At 36.4% G+C, this 19,206-nt stretch overlaps 1 protein-coding gene and 1 long non-coding RNA gene across 2 annotated transcripts; one reads left to right on the top strand and one right to left on the bottom strand.

Annotated features, from left to right (window-relative positions):
- Nucleotides 1–820: 820 nt before the first annotated feature.
- Nucleotides 821–8,139, bottom strand: LOC145765282 (protein-cysteine N-palmitoyltransferase HHAT-like). The gene is made up of 10 exons (XM_082577084.1): nt 8,013–8,139; nt 7,504–7,580; nt 6,991–7,104; nt 6,361–6,558; nt 4,719–5,009; nt 3,796–3,970; nt 3,059–3,209; nt 2,436–2,679; nt 2,148–2,292; nt 821–1,499 (listed from the first exon to the last, which is right to left on the bottom strand). The coding sequence occupies exons 1-10, from the start codon at nt 8,137–8,139 to the stop codon at nt 1,417–1,419; spliced, it is 1,605 nt and encodes a 534-aa protein (XP_082433210.1). The 3' UTR covers nt 821–1,416.
- Nucleotides 8,140–14,199: 6,060 nt separating this feature from the next.
- Nucleotides 14,200–18,920, top strand: LOC145765179 (uncharacterized). Its single transcript, XR_014288549.1, has 3 exons — nt 14,200–14,301; nt 15,353–15,416; nt 17,979–18,920. It is a non-coding gene; the product is annotated as an uncharacterized LOC145765179 (long non-coding RNA).
- The last annotated feature ends 286 nt before the right edge of the window (nt 18,921–19,206 follow it).

Here is a 19,206-nt window from a genome sequence, read left to right as displayed (position 1 = left end):
GACGAGACTGCCACGCCAGGATTGGACTTCAGAGCCACATGAGAAGCTGCCGTAGGCTACCCAGAGTGCTACCATGATCATCATCTGAAAAGATGGAAGGATGCCTACATTTTATTTGCTGTCACATTTTCGTCGAAATGCCGCTTTCTTGTTTTTTTCTGACTGTTTCTTGTTTGGAAACTATAGTAGCATAAACTAAGATTTGCTGAAAGCCTTCAGACTTGTGACTCTAGAATTTTTTTGTCGTTTACAACTACATTTTAAGCAAGGGAAACTCGTTAACTAACTACTAGCAGGTATAACCGCATGGTTTTTTCGGTGCCTCCATGGTGCAGCCTATTTTCCATATTAAAAAAAGCGATTTGTTAAAGCGATTAAAAAAAAGCATTGCATGATCTCCTGATATGTAAGCTACATCGAAAATGAATGTGGAGCTATGCCGAAATAAACTTGATTGATACTACACATTGCGCGTTGTGTCAGCGCAGTCATGCTTTGTATGCGGTACCTTGGATGACGCCGACGTGCTATCTCGTCTGTTGTTCTTGACTTGAGGTGTTGCGACCGTGCCATATTTTGAACTGATTGTCCTGCTTTGGTATCATGCACGTTATAACGTCGGCGTTTTGTCGCTTCTACCTTTTTCTAGACCTCTGCTAGGCTATGTTTGTCATATATTGTTTTTTCGTTGTGATCGTCAAAAATAAAAACCAACTGAACCGAGTTGGGATATCCACGCTACAGCGTCGGTAGTGTTTGAAAACAAAAAAAGTTGACAGATCAGTAATGCCCATCCGGCATGAAAGATGTCACCCAGAAACGCTTGGCGTAGATGTTTATTAAGTTATAACACCGCTGGTAAGTAGCAAAGGCGTGTAGATAAGTGCAAAAGCGAAGTAAGCTACAAATGAACCAAATGCAAGCAGGTAAATTGATTAAATAAATGGCAGTACTGCAATAAGATAATCTGTCACGAGTAGGAAAGGCAAAAATTGAACAAACACTGCACGCTTCAAAACATATATTAACTACAAAGTAATCCTGTCATTGCTTGAAAAACATGTCTACAGCAATTGATATTCTTTCAAAGTTACTTGGAATGAACGTAGTCAAGCAAAATAAAGTTAAATGCCGTGGATTCATCATCATAATCCATCGTCGGTTTGTTCTCCACTAGTGGGGGTGGCTAATTGTTTCCGCGCAGCAATTGTCTTAATCCCTTTTCTCCGTAGGATTGAAAGTTGTAACTCCTTAAAGAGCAAAAAAACACTCAATCGCTTCAGGGATTTGCTGTCGGTTCTTCGCATTGCATAAGCTAGTTGAGATATTAACATGGCAGAGCTGGCATTAAACAAAGTTATTGCAAATCAAGCCAATTTTGCTTTCAGGCACCAGCGTCAGGAATAATGGCGTTGGCTAAATTCCCATCTTGGCAAATTCCATGGACGTTTGCACTCCCACGTACAAAATCAAATGCATGACGAGCGTTGCAAGAATATCTGAAATAAAACAAATAGATCAAGATTCTAACATCTCTTCTTTCGTTTACACCACTTAGTTTATACTTAGTACTGCTTAGCTTATACCACTACTGCAATTCAACGAAAATAAACCGACTAAGGAAAACTTTATTCTCCAAACGAGAAAGCCACTCTGGAAGCTTAATTCTGGTAGTTTTGCAGGCTTTGAACTTACGCTTGTGGCCGCTTTAAACCTATGACGCAAGCTATTTTTCCGATGTCGGTTGTCTGAAGTGTTCGCATGTAATTAAACTGTTGTCAACTGCCTACATGATCTTGAAGAAGTTATCTTCAGTGCTTTGCTGAAATGCACTCGCCGAAAGCCCTAGATAAATTTAAACCTTTTCAAAGGGCCCTAAAATTTGAAGAAACCACCTCGTATGCGTTGGATATAGTGCGGTTTTCTTTGAAGTGTCTTATTTTAGTACCCGAGGATCTCATTGGTACCGGAAACAAAGTATCCTCCCAACCGCCCTGAGGCAAGGTATGTATGGATTGTACTTGTGTCTCCTTGCCGACTCAATCAGTAGCCTACAAGTTTTAAAAATTGATTTTTTTTCTTTTGAAATAGCTCTCCAGAACAAACTTGCAAACAAACATAGTGTGGCGAAATTGAACACGCATCACCTTCAGTGTATATCCTGACCATGTACACGTTCGCAGCTTCGATTCCGGTAATGAAGTAAAAGTTGGAAATAACCAACAAACCAAACATGGGCGCCGAAAGGAAGGCACGAAGTCGTCTGCTATTCCCTGGTGACAAGTACTTTTTCTAGAAAGAGAACGAAGTTCAGTTTAAAAAATATAAATCTGTTTTCTCAGCAAACAATCCAAAACCATAAAATAAAATGTATCTGCTTAGCTACCACAAACAACGGAGCAGTAACACTTGAAACATCTACCTCTGTGGCCTACCTCATAATGTTGCACATATTGTGTCTTGTATGCTTCACTGGCCATCTTTTCAAGGGTAACTCCAAACCAATTCAGGCCAGCCCAGACTAGCTGTTCCTTTTCAAACCCATGCCACAAATAGACAAACCCAAAGACGAAGAGCGAGGCGACGATTGTCCACCAATATCCCATTGTGCTCTGGAGTCCGCCCAAAGGGAGGAAGACATAACGCACCAACCACTTGTGCAAACCTTTGTCAAAGTATCTGAAATCAAAAACAAGATTTTTCTAAATAGCCTAATGTATGTAAAAACAGTTATAGCTTGAGCTTCATTACCTATCGTTTTAATGAAGAAGTCCGCAAGGAGTACTATACCACTTTCGAAGTACAAAGCACAGAGTAAAGCTATGTTGGCATCACTGGTAAGTCAATACAGATTCACTAATGCTGCATCGTTGGAATGTGGTTATCATTGCATGGAAAAGGCTACATAAAGCTATTCAGTCAACCGGGTTGCAAATTCAGGCGTTTTAGTCAAGTTTCACTTCGGCTGAAACGAGGTGTACGTCAAAAAGTAACAATAAAATATAGATTCAACAAAGTTGTAAAGTTGAACTTGTAAGCAACGTGGAAATCAAACTACCTCCACATTTGCGTAAACTTGTGCTTCCCCATTATACAATGACAAGGTCCAGGTGCATCCAGGTTGTCAGCAAGTGCTACAGTGGAGGACAACCCGTACAGGATGATGTACTTTAGGCAAAAGAACATTCCCATACACATACCTAAGCCACCTGTACAAGAAAATAGTTTAAAAACAACAAAATTCTATTAAGCTTACTTGATACATAACAATTATTATTGGTTAGCAGAGTCTAAGCAGACTAATTATTATTGACCAATTATTAGTCAGTCAGCTAGTTACATTCAAGAAGTTGAAATTTATTGCATTTTTATAAATATTTTTAGGATCCTGACGAGGACTTAAGTTAAGCCGAAAATGTTCGACAGTTAAAACAATTTGTAAATATGTAAAATATATTGTTATAATGCTCAGCTCTGTTGTATTGTTGTGTCTTTCTCGAAACTAAATTATTATTATTCTATTTATTTGCATCAGACAAAGCTGTCCAACGTCCATATCCAAAACAACAAAATACACGAATTACGAAACAGCAAAGCATAAAGATTGTAAAGATCCACTTTTGATGTCGTCAGTAGGCTATATGAGCCCACTGAACATCTCCTGTTAGAAATTCAAATACAATAAACGTTGGAAGAATTGAAAGTATCAGAGCCGATAAAAACAATCCGATAACATCAGGTCCGACATTTAAAGCGATTTGAGGAATAGACTAAAATAAATGCAAGAAAACTAACATAAAGTTAGCAATGGCAACTTGTACATGGCATCTACGTCCTCATGGAGGCTTGTGAAGTAGAAGTGGTGAAGCAAGCAATTCGCCAAGAGATGCCAGAATACGTAACGTACGATCCCAAACAAGTAACGGAATATATACCGCAAGCTCCAACATGCAGGAGGTTTTGTGTGAATCTGCAACATCGAAACAAACGATAACTTGAGTAGGCTACACTATGTGCATGATCTCACGTCATTATCATGAGATGTCATTTATGTCATGATTTCGTGTGAATATCATGAGATGTCATTTATGTTTTTCGACAGCTGAGTGTAGCAAGAATGAACAGCGATAGACACAGGTTTCGCTCATGCGGCTGGGCTCATATGTATCGCACCACTAATTCATGCCAGAGAGTTCTCAAACGCTGCTTTTGCTACACTCGACTGCCGAGATATACATCTTTTCGGAATAGTCTTGATGGCTAGCGTGGAAGCTACATCGGTATGGTCAGCGAATGCAATGCTCGCTGTTCTTTAATGAGTAGTCAATCTTGTGCCGACGCCAGGAAGATCGCTCCATCTAAACTAGATTTAGTGTCGTTATCATAAGATGTCATTTATCATCGCCGTTGTTCGTCAACGTCGCTGCTTGCTTACATGGTTTTAGTTCAACTCGTGATCTGATCGCCATTCTATGACACCTGATTGCTTGCAGAAACCACGTATACCCGTTGCACTTTTTGCAGTTGCAATGCTTGGACTTCAATGGTTCGAAACCATATATACAGTTTAATACTAGATTGAAAGAAAATTTATGGCCTGGTGAATTGCAGTTGCTATAAAAACAAACTTTCTCAGTACGAGAAAATATGCACTCACGATTGTTAAGACATCTAAAACTTAAGTGAAGAAGTTTAGTGCGCAACGCCAAAGCTTTTACCTGGTGGGCGAAATCATCGTAATTAATCACTGGCCCGTTCACAAGAAGGGGAAAGTAAAAGACATAAACAAACAAATCCACAAGTGCTCTTGATAAGTTTTCTTCCTTGTTAACGTCACTAGCCACTGCTTTAACTTTGCTAATGCCAGATTTGCCTTCACTACTGGATTGCAATACATGGTCGTTGAAAGTCCAGCAGTATTCCAAGGAAAAGGCCAAATGCCTCAAACTGCACATCGACATCATAGATATAAACATCATCAACAATGAATCGTCTTTGAACAATGCTTCCTAAACCAACATTAACAGCAATAAATGGTGAGTCATTTTTAAAAAACTTGTGAAAAAATGGAAATATTGTTTTTGTTAATGTCACACCGAGGATGAAGTGACAGAATAATATGCAATATTATGCATCTCTTGTTTTGAATAGAAACATTAAAAATCTGCCAAATCAGGGCCAGCTTTTTAAAAGCATCAAGTCTAAACTAAGACTTACACCTAGGTGGTTTTTGAAAAACATGTCTCTGCTTAGTATCAAATCCATTTATAAATATTTTATATGAAATATTTAAAGAAAACCTTGTGAAAATATTGGCGATAAGCATACACCAGTAGTAGAAAAACAATAGATTTTGGTGCCTTGAAAACAATACAGTAACACACTGGAAGACACCATCTCCATGTAAGCACTATGTTTCCCCCTAGAACCCACTAGTGCCCCATAGTTTTTAATGCGCAAGTGCACATGGAACTAGGTGGTGTTTACCAAAAATGGGGTAAGGATTAAGGAAGCATTAAGTCATGACAGTAAACATTTTCAACATTGGAACAGAAACAAAATTCAGAACAGAACATCAACAACAGAAACAAAATTGCACTTGCATTATAATAGCAAAGAATAAACTCTCTTGCACATTCTCTAGAATAGAATACTTAATACTCAGCGATTTGCACCACAGTCTGCCAAACATGACCTGTTTTGTTTTAGTGCTTCAATTATTTTTTAGCTTATTTATGCCACTTTTGTTGTGCTTTACACACGAGTTGAGAATTCGGAAGCAGTTTTAAACTCCATAATAAAGAATAATGCAGAGCTATAAAGTTTACCTAAAATGTTAAAAAATCGAGTTTTGCTGTGAACACACTAAAATGTATTCGACCCAACAACTTTACATACAGTTTACGCTGTGCTAGTGTGCATCTGCCACAAAACATTAGGCATGCTCAGCTGTCATTTTGACAAAAATTACAAAATGTTAAGAAGTGAGATCTGTTCCATTGTAAACTCAAACGTTGAAAATGAAAAAGTACCGTATACAGACTAGATACCCCGCGGTAAAAACAAAGTTCGAAGACTTTTATTTTGAAAAAGTGTAGTACAATAAATTAAGAATAGTTAGCAATACATGTTGTAGATTTTCAATATTGGGCTATCAATGCTCCATTGGCAAAATTTTTCTGTGTTTTTTCACCAATTGATACCGCACGGAGCATTCAACACAGCCTTGCTTGAAGCTTTGAAGGTATACTTGATGATTGGCTACTTTCCTTAATTGTTAATTGCATGATATTTTCTTTTAACCTAAAATATGTTAATATCGTAAAAATATATATAATAAAATCCGCTGAAAGTACTTACAAAGTGATTTATCAAAGATGAGCTTGATGACGACAGTAATGAAATTAAGTAAAAAATCCATACACAAGAGGTATTTTTTGTTAAAAAAGCCGCGATAAAGCAAAAAAGACTTTGAAATAAGAGCAACACCGTTGCTTCAATTCCAAAAAAGTAAAGGCAAAATCCACAACCGACAGTTGATGACGCATGGAATCTATACTAAAACAATGAAAGTCAGAATTGTGATAACTAAAGTAATATAAAACCAAATGAAAGGTACATGACCTGTATCAAAATGCTGTATTTTACAACACAAGTATGTATATAACAAATGAAGCCAGGGGTATGCAAAGGTAAGGCAACATTTATAAGTAAGTATGTTAAGGCTATCTCCATCTTACATTAACAATACATTTTCTGTCTTCATAACAAATGACTGCTGTGCTTTAAAATTTGTATCCAATCCAACTAACAAATTAAAAAATAATTTGATTCTTCTCCTTTCTCGTGTTGTCGCTATGTATCAGGACACCAGGTCCAACTAACCACTGCCTGATGTCATCGTCAAGAGAGATTAAGCCTTCCTTTGATTGATTTTTCTAAATTTGATGGATTTTTGCTTTGAGAAAAAGTAATCTAATGGAAACAAACCTGAGCATTAATTTTTTCACATATTCTCATCATTGTAAAGTGATATACAGTTAAGTACAATATGGTTTTCCATAGCCAACGATCCCATAAATCCCATTCCAAATCTGTGATGTCCTGAAAACAAACTTGGTAATGCACCCTGCATACATAGATGTTTCAGATAATGTTGTAGGCAACAAGATGCAGTTGCTTCAACTCATGTGAACTGGAACCACAACATGCTTAAGAGCACTTCTGGCAAACACATAAAATATATATATACCTACACATTAATAACCTCAATTATATACTATATAATTATATACTATATATACTACTATATATACTACTATATATACTACTATCAATTATATACTATATACTTAATGAAACAGTCACAAATGTCACAGTTGACAAAATATGAAGTTGAAAGCAATTCCAATCGCATCAAATAGTTAATGAACTGGTAGTCTAAACATTTTCACTTCAAATTTCACTTTCATCATCTCATTTTAAAGTATTACCGGTACATACTTTTAAACTTCTAGATTGAGTCAAATAATCGAACCTTTCTTCAATATATTCTTGAGCTTTTGCCTTTTGTATGTAATCTGTATATATATATCAGAAGTTAATTTGTGGAACTATGCAGAGTTGATCAACAAAACCGATTGAGCTACAATTTAGTAATTTGTACATATTGCATAATTTAAAATTTATCAATGCAACTTTCATATAAAGTGTAGCTTGTGCAACTATCAACATGAGAATAAAAAAAAGTATTTTATTGAAAAAATATATGAGAGTACCTAATACATGACTTTCGTAATGCATGTTCCCAATGCTACTTACACTCCAGTCATGGAAGATTTCCTGGACTAAACTGAGAAGTGACTGGAGAGCAGGCACAAAGGCAGGCTTGGAATATGCTACAAAGGTGAAACTGCAGTGTACAAGCTGAACACTGTGAACAATCCTTTCAAATCTTATATTACATATTCACAACCCAGGTTTGAAACAGATATCATAGCTATCACACTTACCCTTTGACTTGGATAGAAAATACACAGGAATAATGCCAAATACATAGCAGCCAATCCATAGAACAAGATAGAACAAAAACTCAACTTTGGGAATGTCAGGATAGGAATCCCATTGTAATCTTTTCATATTTGAGCTGGTGTGGTGTGTTGGAATCCGGTAATAAAGAGTATCACTGGTATACAACAAGGCCTAAGTCTTAACACTCACTTGCTTTACTACAAAGCATAATCATATCCATGTGATGAGAAGATGTTAAAATAACTTTGCAGATAGATATGATAGATTAAAAAATCAACGTAAGCTACTGTACTGTTATTTTGATATTATATATATAGCTTACTAAAAGACATTTTCTCAATGCAAATATAAATGTCCAACTTCCAATCAATCAAGTCTATTTTTATATTTATGTAGATATAATTTATAGCCTAACAAAATTACTAGCCATAAAAGAATGACCACTTAATTTTAACTTGCTTTGTACAAAAACATACGGTACTAACAACAAAATATGCAAGACGGAAGCGAAATTTTTCGATTTGAACTAAAATCATATCTGTCTTTACTTTTCACCAGCCTCGAATAGCTAATGACATTCTAGTTTTAAAAACTCGTTTGTGCAATGTATGGCTATGCTAATATGCTATGTAAGAACTAAGATTCGATTTTTAAAAGATTGTATGAAAAGATAATTACATAGGATAGGATGCATACTCATTGAAACAAATTCCAAAACAGACTTTTAATATGTAGCCTACCTTCTTACCTACTTTGTGTTAATATCTTCCACATCTTCCTTAATTACCGTAGCCTAGTATCACTGTAAGGCTATATCTGAGGGTGGCTGCTTGACTTGAAGACCATGAATGATCGCTTCGTAGCCTCCGGTTGCTGTGACGCTGGACGCTTATTTTGCGCATCTATTCTAAATTTAGTCATATTGTAATCTTTTTTGTTTTTGTTCCAGGTGTGTTGTGTTAACATTGCGGTAAATGGTTCCTTTATTCGGGACAACCACTAAAATTTCTACTACCACTACTACTGCTTTCTTGATTTTCATTTTCCTCATAAGTTACAACGAATTTCGCCCACTACCAATCGCAAGACGGTTTTTACATCCTACTAGGATACTCCGATGGCATCACAAGATATGTCAACAAAACAATCCCTTTTTAAAAAAGTTTTAAAATTAACAATGGATTGGTGGCGCAACAGCTAAAATCAAATTGCAGCTAAGCTCACGAATTCGCTACAGCCAAAAACATTTGCAAAACTTGTTTATGAGCGGCAAAGAGACAACGTGCATCGGCGTATGTGCTGAGCTTGTCAAGCATTTCATGACTAGCCTATTTCATTTTGTAGAAAGAAACGTGTTTTTCCACAACGTGAAGAATTCAATTAACTGGTAAACGCTGTGGTCGATAGTCTGTGGCATGAATTATTTCTGCATTGGACTCAACGTTTTTTGCCATTAATAATAATAAATATTTGATGTTGTAAGCACCGAGGTGCTTTTTCATCATTCTGATATACATAACGCATTTGCTGTTAATTAGGTTAACAGCTAGTTTCATAACTAATAACTCTAACCGTCAATAACATCTGATAACATATATAAACTTTTAGAAGACATATTAGTGGGACCAGAAAATAATACGGTGATATATACATGAAAAATACATACACAATAGTACTGTCACTTAATACACAACATCATAAGATGATTTCAAGGTAAATTTCAATGGATCGCTGCTCCAGTGCTTGTCAAGCCTTGCCTTGAATGCATTCAAGCTAAGTGCACTTATGACTGTTGGTGGTAAATTATTCCAGACATTTACTACCAGGGTTGTCGCTATTTTACCCGACCCAAAAAAACCCGGGTGGGTTTTTTTAAAAAAACTCACTTAAAAAAACCCAGAGCATCATATTTGTCCAGTTTTTATTAGGAAATTAAAAAAATGAACAAAAACACTACAAGGTACTTAAAACAAACTTTAAATTAGGACTTAAGGATGTGATTGTGAAGTAAATTTCCAAGAATAAACTGAAAACGCAGTGGATATTGTACAGTACACAAAACTCAAGTAATGCCACTTTGTGTATACTACACTAAAACTCATTTATGCAAGAAGGCCTTATAGTTAAACTGGTGAAAGTACTACTCTACTGTAGTCTGTATATATGATGTGAAATGCAATTTAGGAGGCTATTTACCAATTACAGATTCTGACGCATGGCTGTTTCAGAGCATTTGCCTAAATGGCCATTGGCCACGCAATCGCTCAATTGCTCATCCATTGCTATATATATATAATAAATAAATAATATTTAAACATGATGGCATAAATGCTCCTTGCCTTCATATCTAAAGCAAATGATGCAATAATGTAATTTTTACCACAGTAGCATCAACTTGGTATAGAAATTAGTGGATGATGCAACATCCAACTTGATCTTGAAATTAATGGATGATGCAACATTCAAGCAACAACTACCCTAGTGCATTATTTTATTGAGTTATGCAAGCATGTACTGTGAGTGAAAGGCACTTCATTCGTAAAAAGTAGTTTTGAGGTGAAATAAGCATGAATCTATCTTTTTTTGCGTCTTTTTAAAAAAAACCAAAAAAAACCCGGGTTTTTTTAAAAAAAACCAGGCGGGTTGGGTTTTTTTAAAAAAACCCGGGTTTTTCTCAACCCTGTTTACTACACGCACTGTGAAAAAGTTGCTTCTCAGCCTTGACATAGTTTGTGGCTTATACAATTTTAAGTTATGGCCTCTTGTATCATAGGTATTTGGATTCATTTGAAATAATACAGTATAATTTACATCATAAAAACCATTCAAATATTTATACACTTGAATAATATCATGGCGAAGACGTCGGAATGCTAGAGTAGGCAAGTTTAATTTTTCTAATTTTTCAGAATATGACAAATGCCTTAATCCAGGAACCAATTTGGTTGCACGCCTTTGAACATTTTCTACTACAGCTACAGACTACTTATTATGTTGGGAACCAGATCAAATTATTGTATTTCAAAATTGGACGAATTAATGCATTAAAAAGTGTGACAAATACTGTGGTATCAAAATTAGATATAGAACGTCAAATCAGTCCTACCATACTGTTAGCTCTAGAAACCATTTTTTCTATGTGTTTTCTGAATGATAAGTCCTGATCAATAACTACACCAAGGTCCTTGTAGTCACTCACAAATGTCAATTCCTTTCTTGAGTTGTCAGTATAGTCTTGAATCATGGTATACTTGAATGTTGGTGGGTTTTTTCCCATTGTTAAAATACAGGACTTTTCTGGGTGGAATTTCAATTTCCATTTTCTGGACCACTCATTCAGTGCATCAAGATCATTCTGCAGTTTCAAACAGTCACTTCTGTCCGTTATTTTTTGATATATTTTTGTGTCGTCTGCAAATAACTTAATATTACATTTTACACTTTCGGTCATGTCATTAATATAACATGCAAATAATGTTGGTCCAATACACTTCCCTGCGGCACACCACTTTTAACACTTCCCCAATCTGAGTAGTGTCCATTCACAACAACTCTTTGCTTTCTTGATGTGAGAAAAGATTTTATCCACTGCAGTACAAACTTTTCTATGCCATATGCCTCAAGCTTTGTCAACAACCTTTTATGAGGCACAGTGTCAAATGCTTTCTTTATGTCCATAAAAGCAACATCTACATTACCACCTTGGCCCAAAATTTCAGTCCAGTTGTCTAGTGCTTCAACTTGTTGAGTCATACATGACCTACCAGGCATGAAACCATGTTGGTGTTGAGAGAAAAATCCATTTTTTGTCATGTGCAGTGTAATTTGATTTCTCACAAGTGATTCCAGAATTTTACCAACTACTGAAGTGAGACTAATTGGTCTGTAATTTAATGGACAATGCCTGTCACCCCCCTTGAAGATGGCTGTTACGTTAGCTTGTTTCCATTCATCTGGAAGTTGTCCTGTTTTCAATGATTTATTAAATATTTTTTGTAAGGGATAGGTGATTTGACACCAAGCTTCCTTTAACAGTCTGGGATGCACTGCGTCAGGTCCGATCGCTTTGTTAACATTAAGTGCTTTGAGTTGAGCTCCTAGTTGCTCAATAGTTATATGGATTGTTTCCATTTCATAAGTGAGTGATTTAGTGCTGAATGAGGGAAAATCTCTTTCATTCCCATTGTCCTCTTCATTTACAAATACACCACAAAAGGCACTATTCAGTTCAGCAGCTTTGAGATCATCAGAATCTGTTCTTCCATAAGCAGTGTCGATGTCTGCAACACTTTCTTGATACCTTGTTTTAGATTTTACATAGTTCCAGAAACCTTTTGGATTACAAGATATATTGGCTGCTAGAGTTTTTTCATAATTTTTAACTGCTTTACGTATGACTTTTGTACAGGCATTTCTCTTTTTTGGAGTATAATCTGTAATCTTCATTTGTTCTTGATTTTAGCCATTTTCTGTATGTCTTATGTTTTGCTTGTATTGCAGTTTGGGCTTGATTGCAGTACCATTTTGGCCTTTGTCGTTTTTCAGATATCTTGACATGAGGTACAAATTTGTTATGAGCCTCAAATATTTTATTCTTGAATTTTTTCCACATCTCTGGTACCGGTATGTCTAAAGTATCACTCAGTATTGATCCCAGTCCACCTTTTCTAAGCTTTCCCTTAAACCATTAAAGTCTCCCTTGGAATAATTGTAGAACCAGTTAGACATTGTGGTGGTGGTTTTCTGCAAATGCAAGTCAAACATTATTGTGGCATGATCACTTTTAGCTATTGGGGAACCTACAGTAACATTTGAAATTAGGCCAATTTCATTTGTCATAACCAGGTCAATTAAACTTGGTGTAGTTCCGACTCGTATCCGTGTTGGTTGTTCGACATGTTGATCAAGGTATGCATTCCTAGAGGCTTCCAAAAATAAATTGGCTGGTGGGTCACAGCTTTGGTACAGATTGGCACAGACCAGTCAATCTCAGGAAAATTCCAATCTCCAACAAGCAAAATATCATTGTTTTTTGATCCTAGGTTATACAATAAGTTGTTTAAGTTCTGATTGTGAGCATCACTACCATTTGGACTTCTATAGACAATTCCAATCACTACATTTACTCCAAAATTATCTTTTATTTCAATGAACAATGCATCAGTAAGATGCCATCAGTAAGATTAAAAATAAGTTTTTATGGTCAATTAAAAGGAACACCACAATGAGCAAATAGTTGGTCCTGTTGAAAAGCTGAATGACAAAGTTGAATAAGTGAATGCCTTTTGCTATATAGGAGATAGATGAATGCCAATGGTGGTTGTGAAGCAGCAGTGAGTCTTGCAAAAGTATGGTACCGTAAGGTTTGGTTGGGTGAAATTCAGAGAGTGTCAAGAGTTGTAATGTGGTGGAAGATTTCCGTTGAAAATGAGAAGAAGAATTTATACTAGTTGCGTGAGATCTGCAATGCTGTACGGACCAGAAGTAAAAATTGAATGAGGTTGTTCACCAGGCAACATAATTGCTAGGCTCAATTTGAGTGAGGCTTTATCCTATACCAGTATAGGCTTTAGGTATAGGCTTTTTTTTTATAGGCTTTTTTTTTATAGACTTTTTTTTTATAGGCTTTATCATATACCGGCACTGTATATTTTATACTGGCGCACAGCACACCTATATACCATCATCAGTATTAGTAAGTTTTTAGGCTGCTTCTGTAAAACATTTTTGCAGCCCATCCATTAAAATATTAGCTTACCGGGATGGACCAGTTGGGCCTGATTGCCAAAATGTACTGCTACTGACTGCACTTGCTATGTATATTGTATATGTTTCAAAATGTATTTGTGTATTTGGTGTAATATTCAACTGCAGTGATACTGTGCTTCATAAAGCACAATGTTATGTTGCTTTGTGTTAAATTTTGTGGATTTTCTGAATGTAAGTATAGATGGTTTGCTCGCTTAAAGCATTTTGGCTTACATTAGATGCACATACATTAGATGATTTTTTCACCTATTGTGTTCCACTTTATCAGTAAACATTTTGATTGCTTGAGGTTATATTAATGCTTATAGTCGGTTGATGTTGGAAGACGTTGTTGCCAGAAATCATAGTTAGTAAGAAATCACGTGCGAAGTATATTTTTTATAACTGATATCATTACATAGATATCTTGAATAAGTTTTGTTTTAACCTGTGGTATATTGAGCACAATGTCATTGCCAAAACGAGAAAATGGAGATATGGAAGCTGGGGATAAAAGCGCTGGTAAATAGCAATTTGTATTTACAACATTATATTTGTGTATCACACTTTCTTAAGTTATCTATGATGTTCAACTTCTAGCAACCTTACCAAAATAGACATTCTTTGCAGTACAGTAGTGGCTCCAGCCCCCAAGCTATCGGGCTTTACATCCATGGCTCTGGAGTGGAAATGAGGACTTAAGTCCAAAATAAGTCCATTTTTGTAATTAAATAGGCTACAATGGAATTTTCTAAGACATTGCCCTTCATGACAACGACAAACATTAAAAAGAATGACAGTATGGCAACTCTACTTTTAAGTGCTTTGTGTACTGCAGTTTCAGAGAATTGTTCAATATGTGCTATATCGTAGAGCTACTAGGCTTGCCTGTGACTAGGCTAATTGTGCATTACTTCATTCACAAAAATCACACAAAATACTTAGCTGCTCATCATATCAGTATCCGTCTGTCTTTTTATTGATTCAATGTCTACATATTGTCTTCATGACTTTGCTAGTTGATCTCTTATGAAACAATTTGCTGTAAAAAAATGCTTCAAAATGTAACATAAGCACTAATCATCTCTCATAGTTTCACTGTATATGGCAAGAAAAGACACTAACCCATGAGCTTGTTAGCTGTAACATTTTTAGTGGCTCTAACTCCACAGCAAGGGGAGTTAAAGGGCTTCGGCCCCATTAAAAATGCTTGGCTCCGTAATCCTGATATCGTTGATTGATCACCAAAGATGGTCTAAAGAAAGGAATGAACAAACTGTTTATAGTTTATTTTGTATTTGCAAGACATTGTTTGTTTTTTACAACATAGTTTCTTTCACTTATTATCACAAATTAGTGAAATTTGTTTGGCTGTTTAATCAGACACACCATCATTTGTTTTAGCATAAGATGTAAAATTGTTTCAAATTCAAAACCACATGAAGAGCTGTGATTAGAAATAACCATGAAATTTGAAGATACCTACGTCCTGCATTTTCATTTGATACAAGTGTGCACTGTGCGTGCAGTGTTATACTGACTAAGTCATTTATTATTTTTTTAAACTTTGTAGCAAAAGCTGGAGAAACGCAAGAGAAAAGTGGATCTTCAAATGTAGGAAGTGTTACCACTAAACAGTAAGTAAGCTATTTCTAGCAGTGGTGTAAAAACCTGTATATAGTCGGTGAAATGCAGTCTGAATTGAAATAGTAAATGTATTTAATGTCAATTTATAATACAGTAAAAATGTTGATTGTAATATAGGTAGGGCTACCATATGTCCTCTTTTAGGAGGATTTGTCCTCTTTTTTCATAAAAAATGAATTGTCCTCCGAGGACACTTGAAAATGCTCAAATGTCCTCTTTTTTGCATTGCTATCATTTTCAACAAGGTTTTATTTTTATGTGACCTTGGCGAAAGCAAAATAAGGCTAAGCAACAATACCAAAAAGCAAAAGTATGCTTTCTGTGAGCTGTGGCAGAAGTAGGTTATTTTTGTTTATTGACTTTGAGGTTGACAATACATTGCTTGCTGTGGATATGGTGGATACATTTATTTCTGTGGCAAACGAAGGCAGTGTTACTCGACGACCATGTCAAATGTATTTCTATTGTTCGACTCTTGTGTTGCCTATTTGGATGAATGGACCACTAATTTCATTTCCGAGTTCACAGCCTTTGATTGGATGCTTATTGCTTATACCGGCTTACACCAAGGAATAGGAAAACGCTTTTCAGCTGTGTGTGGAAGGATTTGTCAGAGAAAAATGTTGGCATTGATGATGTCAAACTGTTCAATTTACACCAAAGCTAGCGCAAAGGCGTCTTAAACCTGATAGCTAGCTTGCATTAGCTTTGTTAGATTCAGGGCTTCCCAAACTGGGGGTCGCGACCCCCCAAGGGTTTGCGTAGTGAACTTCGGGGGTTGCAGAAAGTACACCAATTTTCACAAGGTACCGCATATCAACACTTCTATGCGAGATGCTGTGACAGTTATTAACTTTATTAAGAGTCGGTCACTCAATAGGCTACCCGTATTTTTGAAAATTTATGAGGTGAAGTGGAATCTAAGTTAAAAGCTCTTTTACTGCATCGTGAAGTGAGGCGGCTTTCAAAAGTGGAAGGTTTAAAATGACTAGCCAATTAACGTTGAAAACTGAAATCGTGACTTTTCCAACAGAATAAAATTCAATCTTGGTCCACCACTTTCTCAATAATATCTAGCTTTTGAAATTATGTCAAATATCAGATTTGCTTGAAAAACTAAACGAATTTAATTTGCCCCTCATAGGAGAAAACATCAATATTTTGCATTGAAATCTAAAATTGAGGCGTTTATCAAAAAATTGAAAATCTGGAAACCAAAATTTCAAAATGATTTATCTGAAATGTTCTCACTTCGCCGTTCCAACCTGAACAACCTTGAAATCGTCTTGAGACCAGCTTTAACTAACGTTGAGCCACGGGTGGACTTGCTTTGTAGCAGAAGGCAGCCACACCCATCATGCTGAATATATGTGTTTGCTTTTTTGTTTTGTTTCCGGTAGGCTACCCATAGGCTTCGTTGTTATGGTCAGAAACACTGAACAGAGTGCCGGTAAATTGTTTTGGGTTTTCGTTTGATCTAAGTTTTTCAATAAATATCACAAATGTGACCTATATTTCGCAGTGTTCGTCGTTTTGATCGTATGGGGCCACGAAACATTTTATGAGATTAAAAAGGGTCGCGAGCAAAAAAGTTTGGGAAGACCTGTGTTAGAATGATGGCACATTAGAAAATGGACAGAATAGTTCACATATTGCAGAACTATAGATTTTTTTTAATGAATTGTTAAAATTTGAGCAATTCTTCATCTACAAAAAGCTATGGCTCAAAATGCAAATGTAAAACAACTGTTTTCTGTGGAGAAAATCAAATGAACAGCAAAGTGTTCATTCACTGAATCTGACAAATAAATATGTTATGTTTTTTATTTGTCACTTTTGCTACATAGGCCTATAATCATCTAAGAAGATGTAAAAATCATCTGGCGTTTTACTTGCTTACTAAACATGTCCTCTTTTTGGGTGATGAAAATATGGTAGGCCTAAATATAGGCTACAGTGACTCTTAAATTGTCACCTCAAGGGGAATAGATAAAAGTAGCGAATTATGCAAACTGGTCAAAACTGTAAGGACTTCTGCCGTGACCCATAAAAATGTGACGAATGGGCAAACTGAGGAATCAAACGATGACGAATCACTATGTACTTGTAATGGAATCAAAACAATCTTGCTTAATAAGGTAAAGAAATGCAATGTGCCCTTCATGCTAAAAATGGACCTGCTTCTCAATGGAATGTTGGTTGATTTTGAATCTTTATCCTCGGACTGACAAAGCCTTGATAGGTTATTCCTGGTAGTTTCGCATGCTTGTAGAGGTTCTTGGTGCAGGGCCGGTTACCGAGATTGACAGAGTGATATTTCCGATTATTGAAGTCTTATTGCCGGGAGAATTATTCCATTCACTAGTTGCCGCTGAATGGAGAGCAACCCTTAAAATGCGTTGCTCAAGCGCACAACCCGAGAGTCGAGCCAGCGCTGCTTGATCTTGAAGCTTCTTCGTTCACGAAGTCACGCGCTAATCAACTGAGCTATCGGTTCGGATGTTATGGTAAAACAGCACTTTTGCAACCGTGTAATATTATCTCTGTTGTAGGAGTGTCCAAGCTGCCCTAGTTGGCGGAGCGTTTGCACAAAACTATAAGGATGTCACTCCTGAAGCTGTGAAAGTTGCTCATGAAAAGCCAATGCCAACAGCGATCAAACCCGTCATCAACAAACAGATGAACAGGACCATACAGCAGCCTCGATAAAAAGGAAAATTTGTCACTCTTGATGTCTAGACATTTTTTGACTGTGTGGTTTGGAGAGCCCATGCCGAATCGGCGCTTCCAAATGGAACCTTTGATAAGTGATCTTAGAACACATGGTTGTACCACTTCATATAAAATGGCTGGAATAACCATATGCACACTTTCACGTTCGGTAGTGCCACCAATACGTAATTTTTCGGCTACTTCATATTCATTGAAGCATTTATTTAACTGCGAAACCAATTCGTTTCGATGTTTATGTGATTTTCCAACTGATTCCCTCTTGAGATTATGTATAAATTTAAAACATGTGGTGCTAACCAATTGTGTAGTTAGAGATTTCATCAAGTTTGAGTATCTTGGTACCGAAAGCAAATAATAACCGAACGTCTGTCTGAGCTTGTTCCCAATGCCGTCCCAAAGCATTTGTAATGTCACTCTTCGCTTTTATTGGTCACAAAGTTACACTTTTGTAATGTAAAAGCATATACCTATACTCATTGCTTGCAGTGCACACTGCACAATGTAACTCGGTGTTTTTATATCAATAATCGCATTATACCGCAAAGTAGGATATGTGAGTAACCTCCTAATCGAAAAAAGTTCCAGGTTTTTTTACGTAGTATGTTTTGTGTTACTTTTTCAATGTTGCAGTGACGCAGTAATTTGTTGATGATCTCATTACACGAGTGATGCGGTCTCGCCGTAGTCTTAGGTGAATCTCTTACACTCGTGTGCACCACCCACTGTTCGACATCAAATCAATAAATCTTCGACTGCTATTGTTTCATTTCTCATCGCTGCTTCTGTTCGAAAACGATGATCTCATTGACTTGCTTGCGTTTGTGTGACTTTAGGTGTCACCATGCGAGCTAGATATAAAAAACGCCGGTTAGTGAGATTCTGCTACCAACTTCGCATATGAAACCTATCTTTAAAACTTCTGACATATACATGATATTGGTTCTGCAGACGTCAGCGTAGCCAATTTTAACTTCATGAGAACATTTTGTTATTTTTCTCTCCATTTTTCGTCAGAAATCAAATCTGGGGTGTCTCCACAAGGTAAAC

This window comes from Aplidium turbinatum, chromosome 2 (assembly GCF_918807975.1).
Source record: "Aplidium turbinatum chromosome 2, kaAplTurb1.1, whole genome shotgun sequence".
Classification (NCBI taxonomy): Eukaryota; Metazoa; Chordata; class Ascidiacea; order Aplousobranchia; family Polyclinidae; genus Aplidium; species Aplidium turbinatum.
Note: the sequence above shows the minus strand (reverse complement) of the source record. Positions and strands in the feature narration are given on the sequence as shown.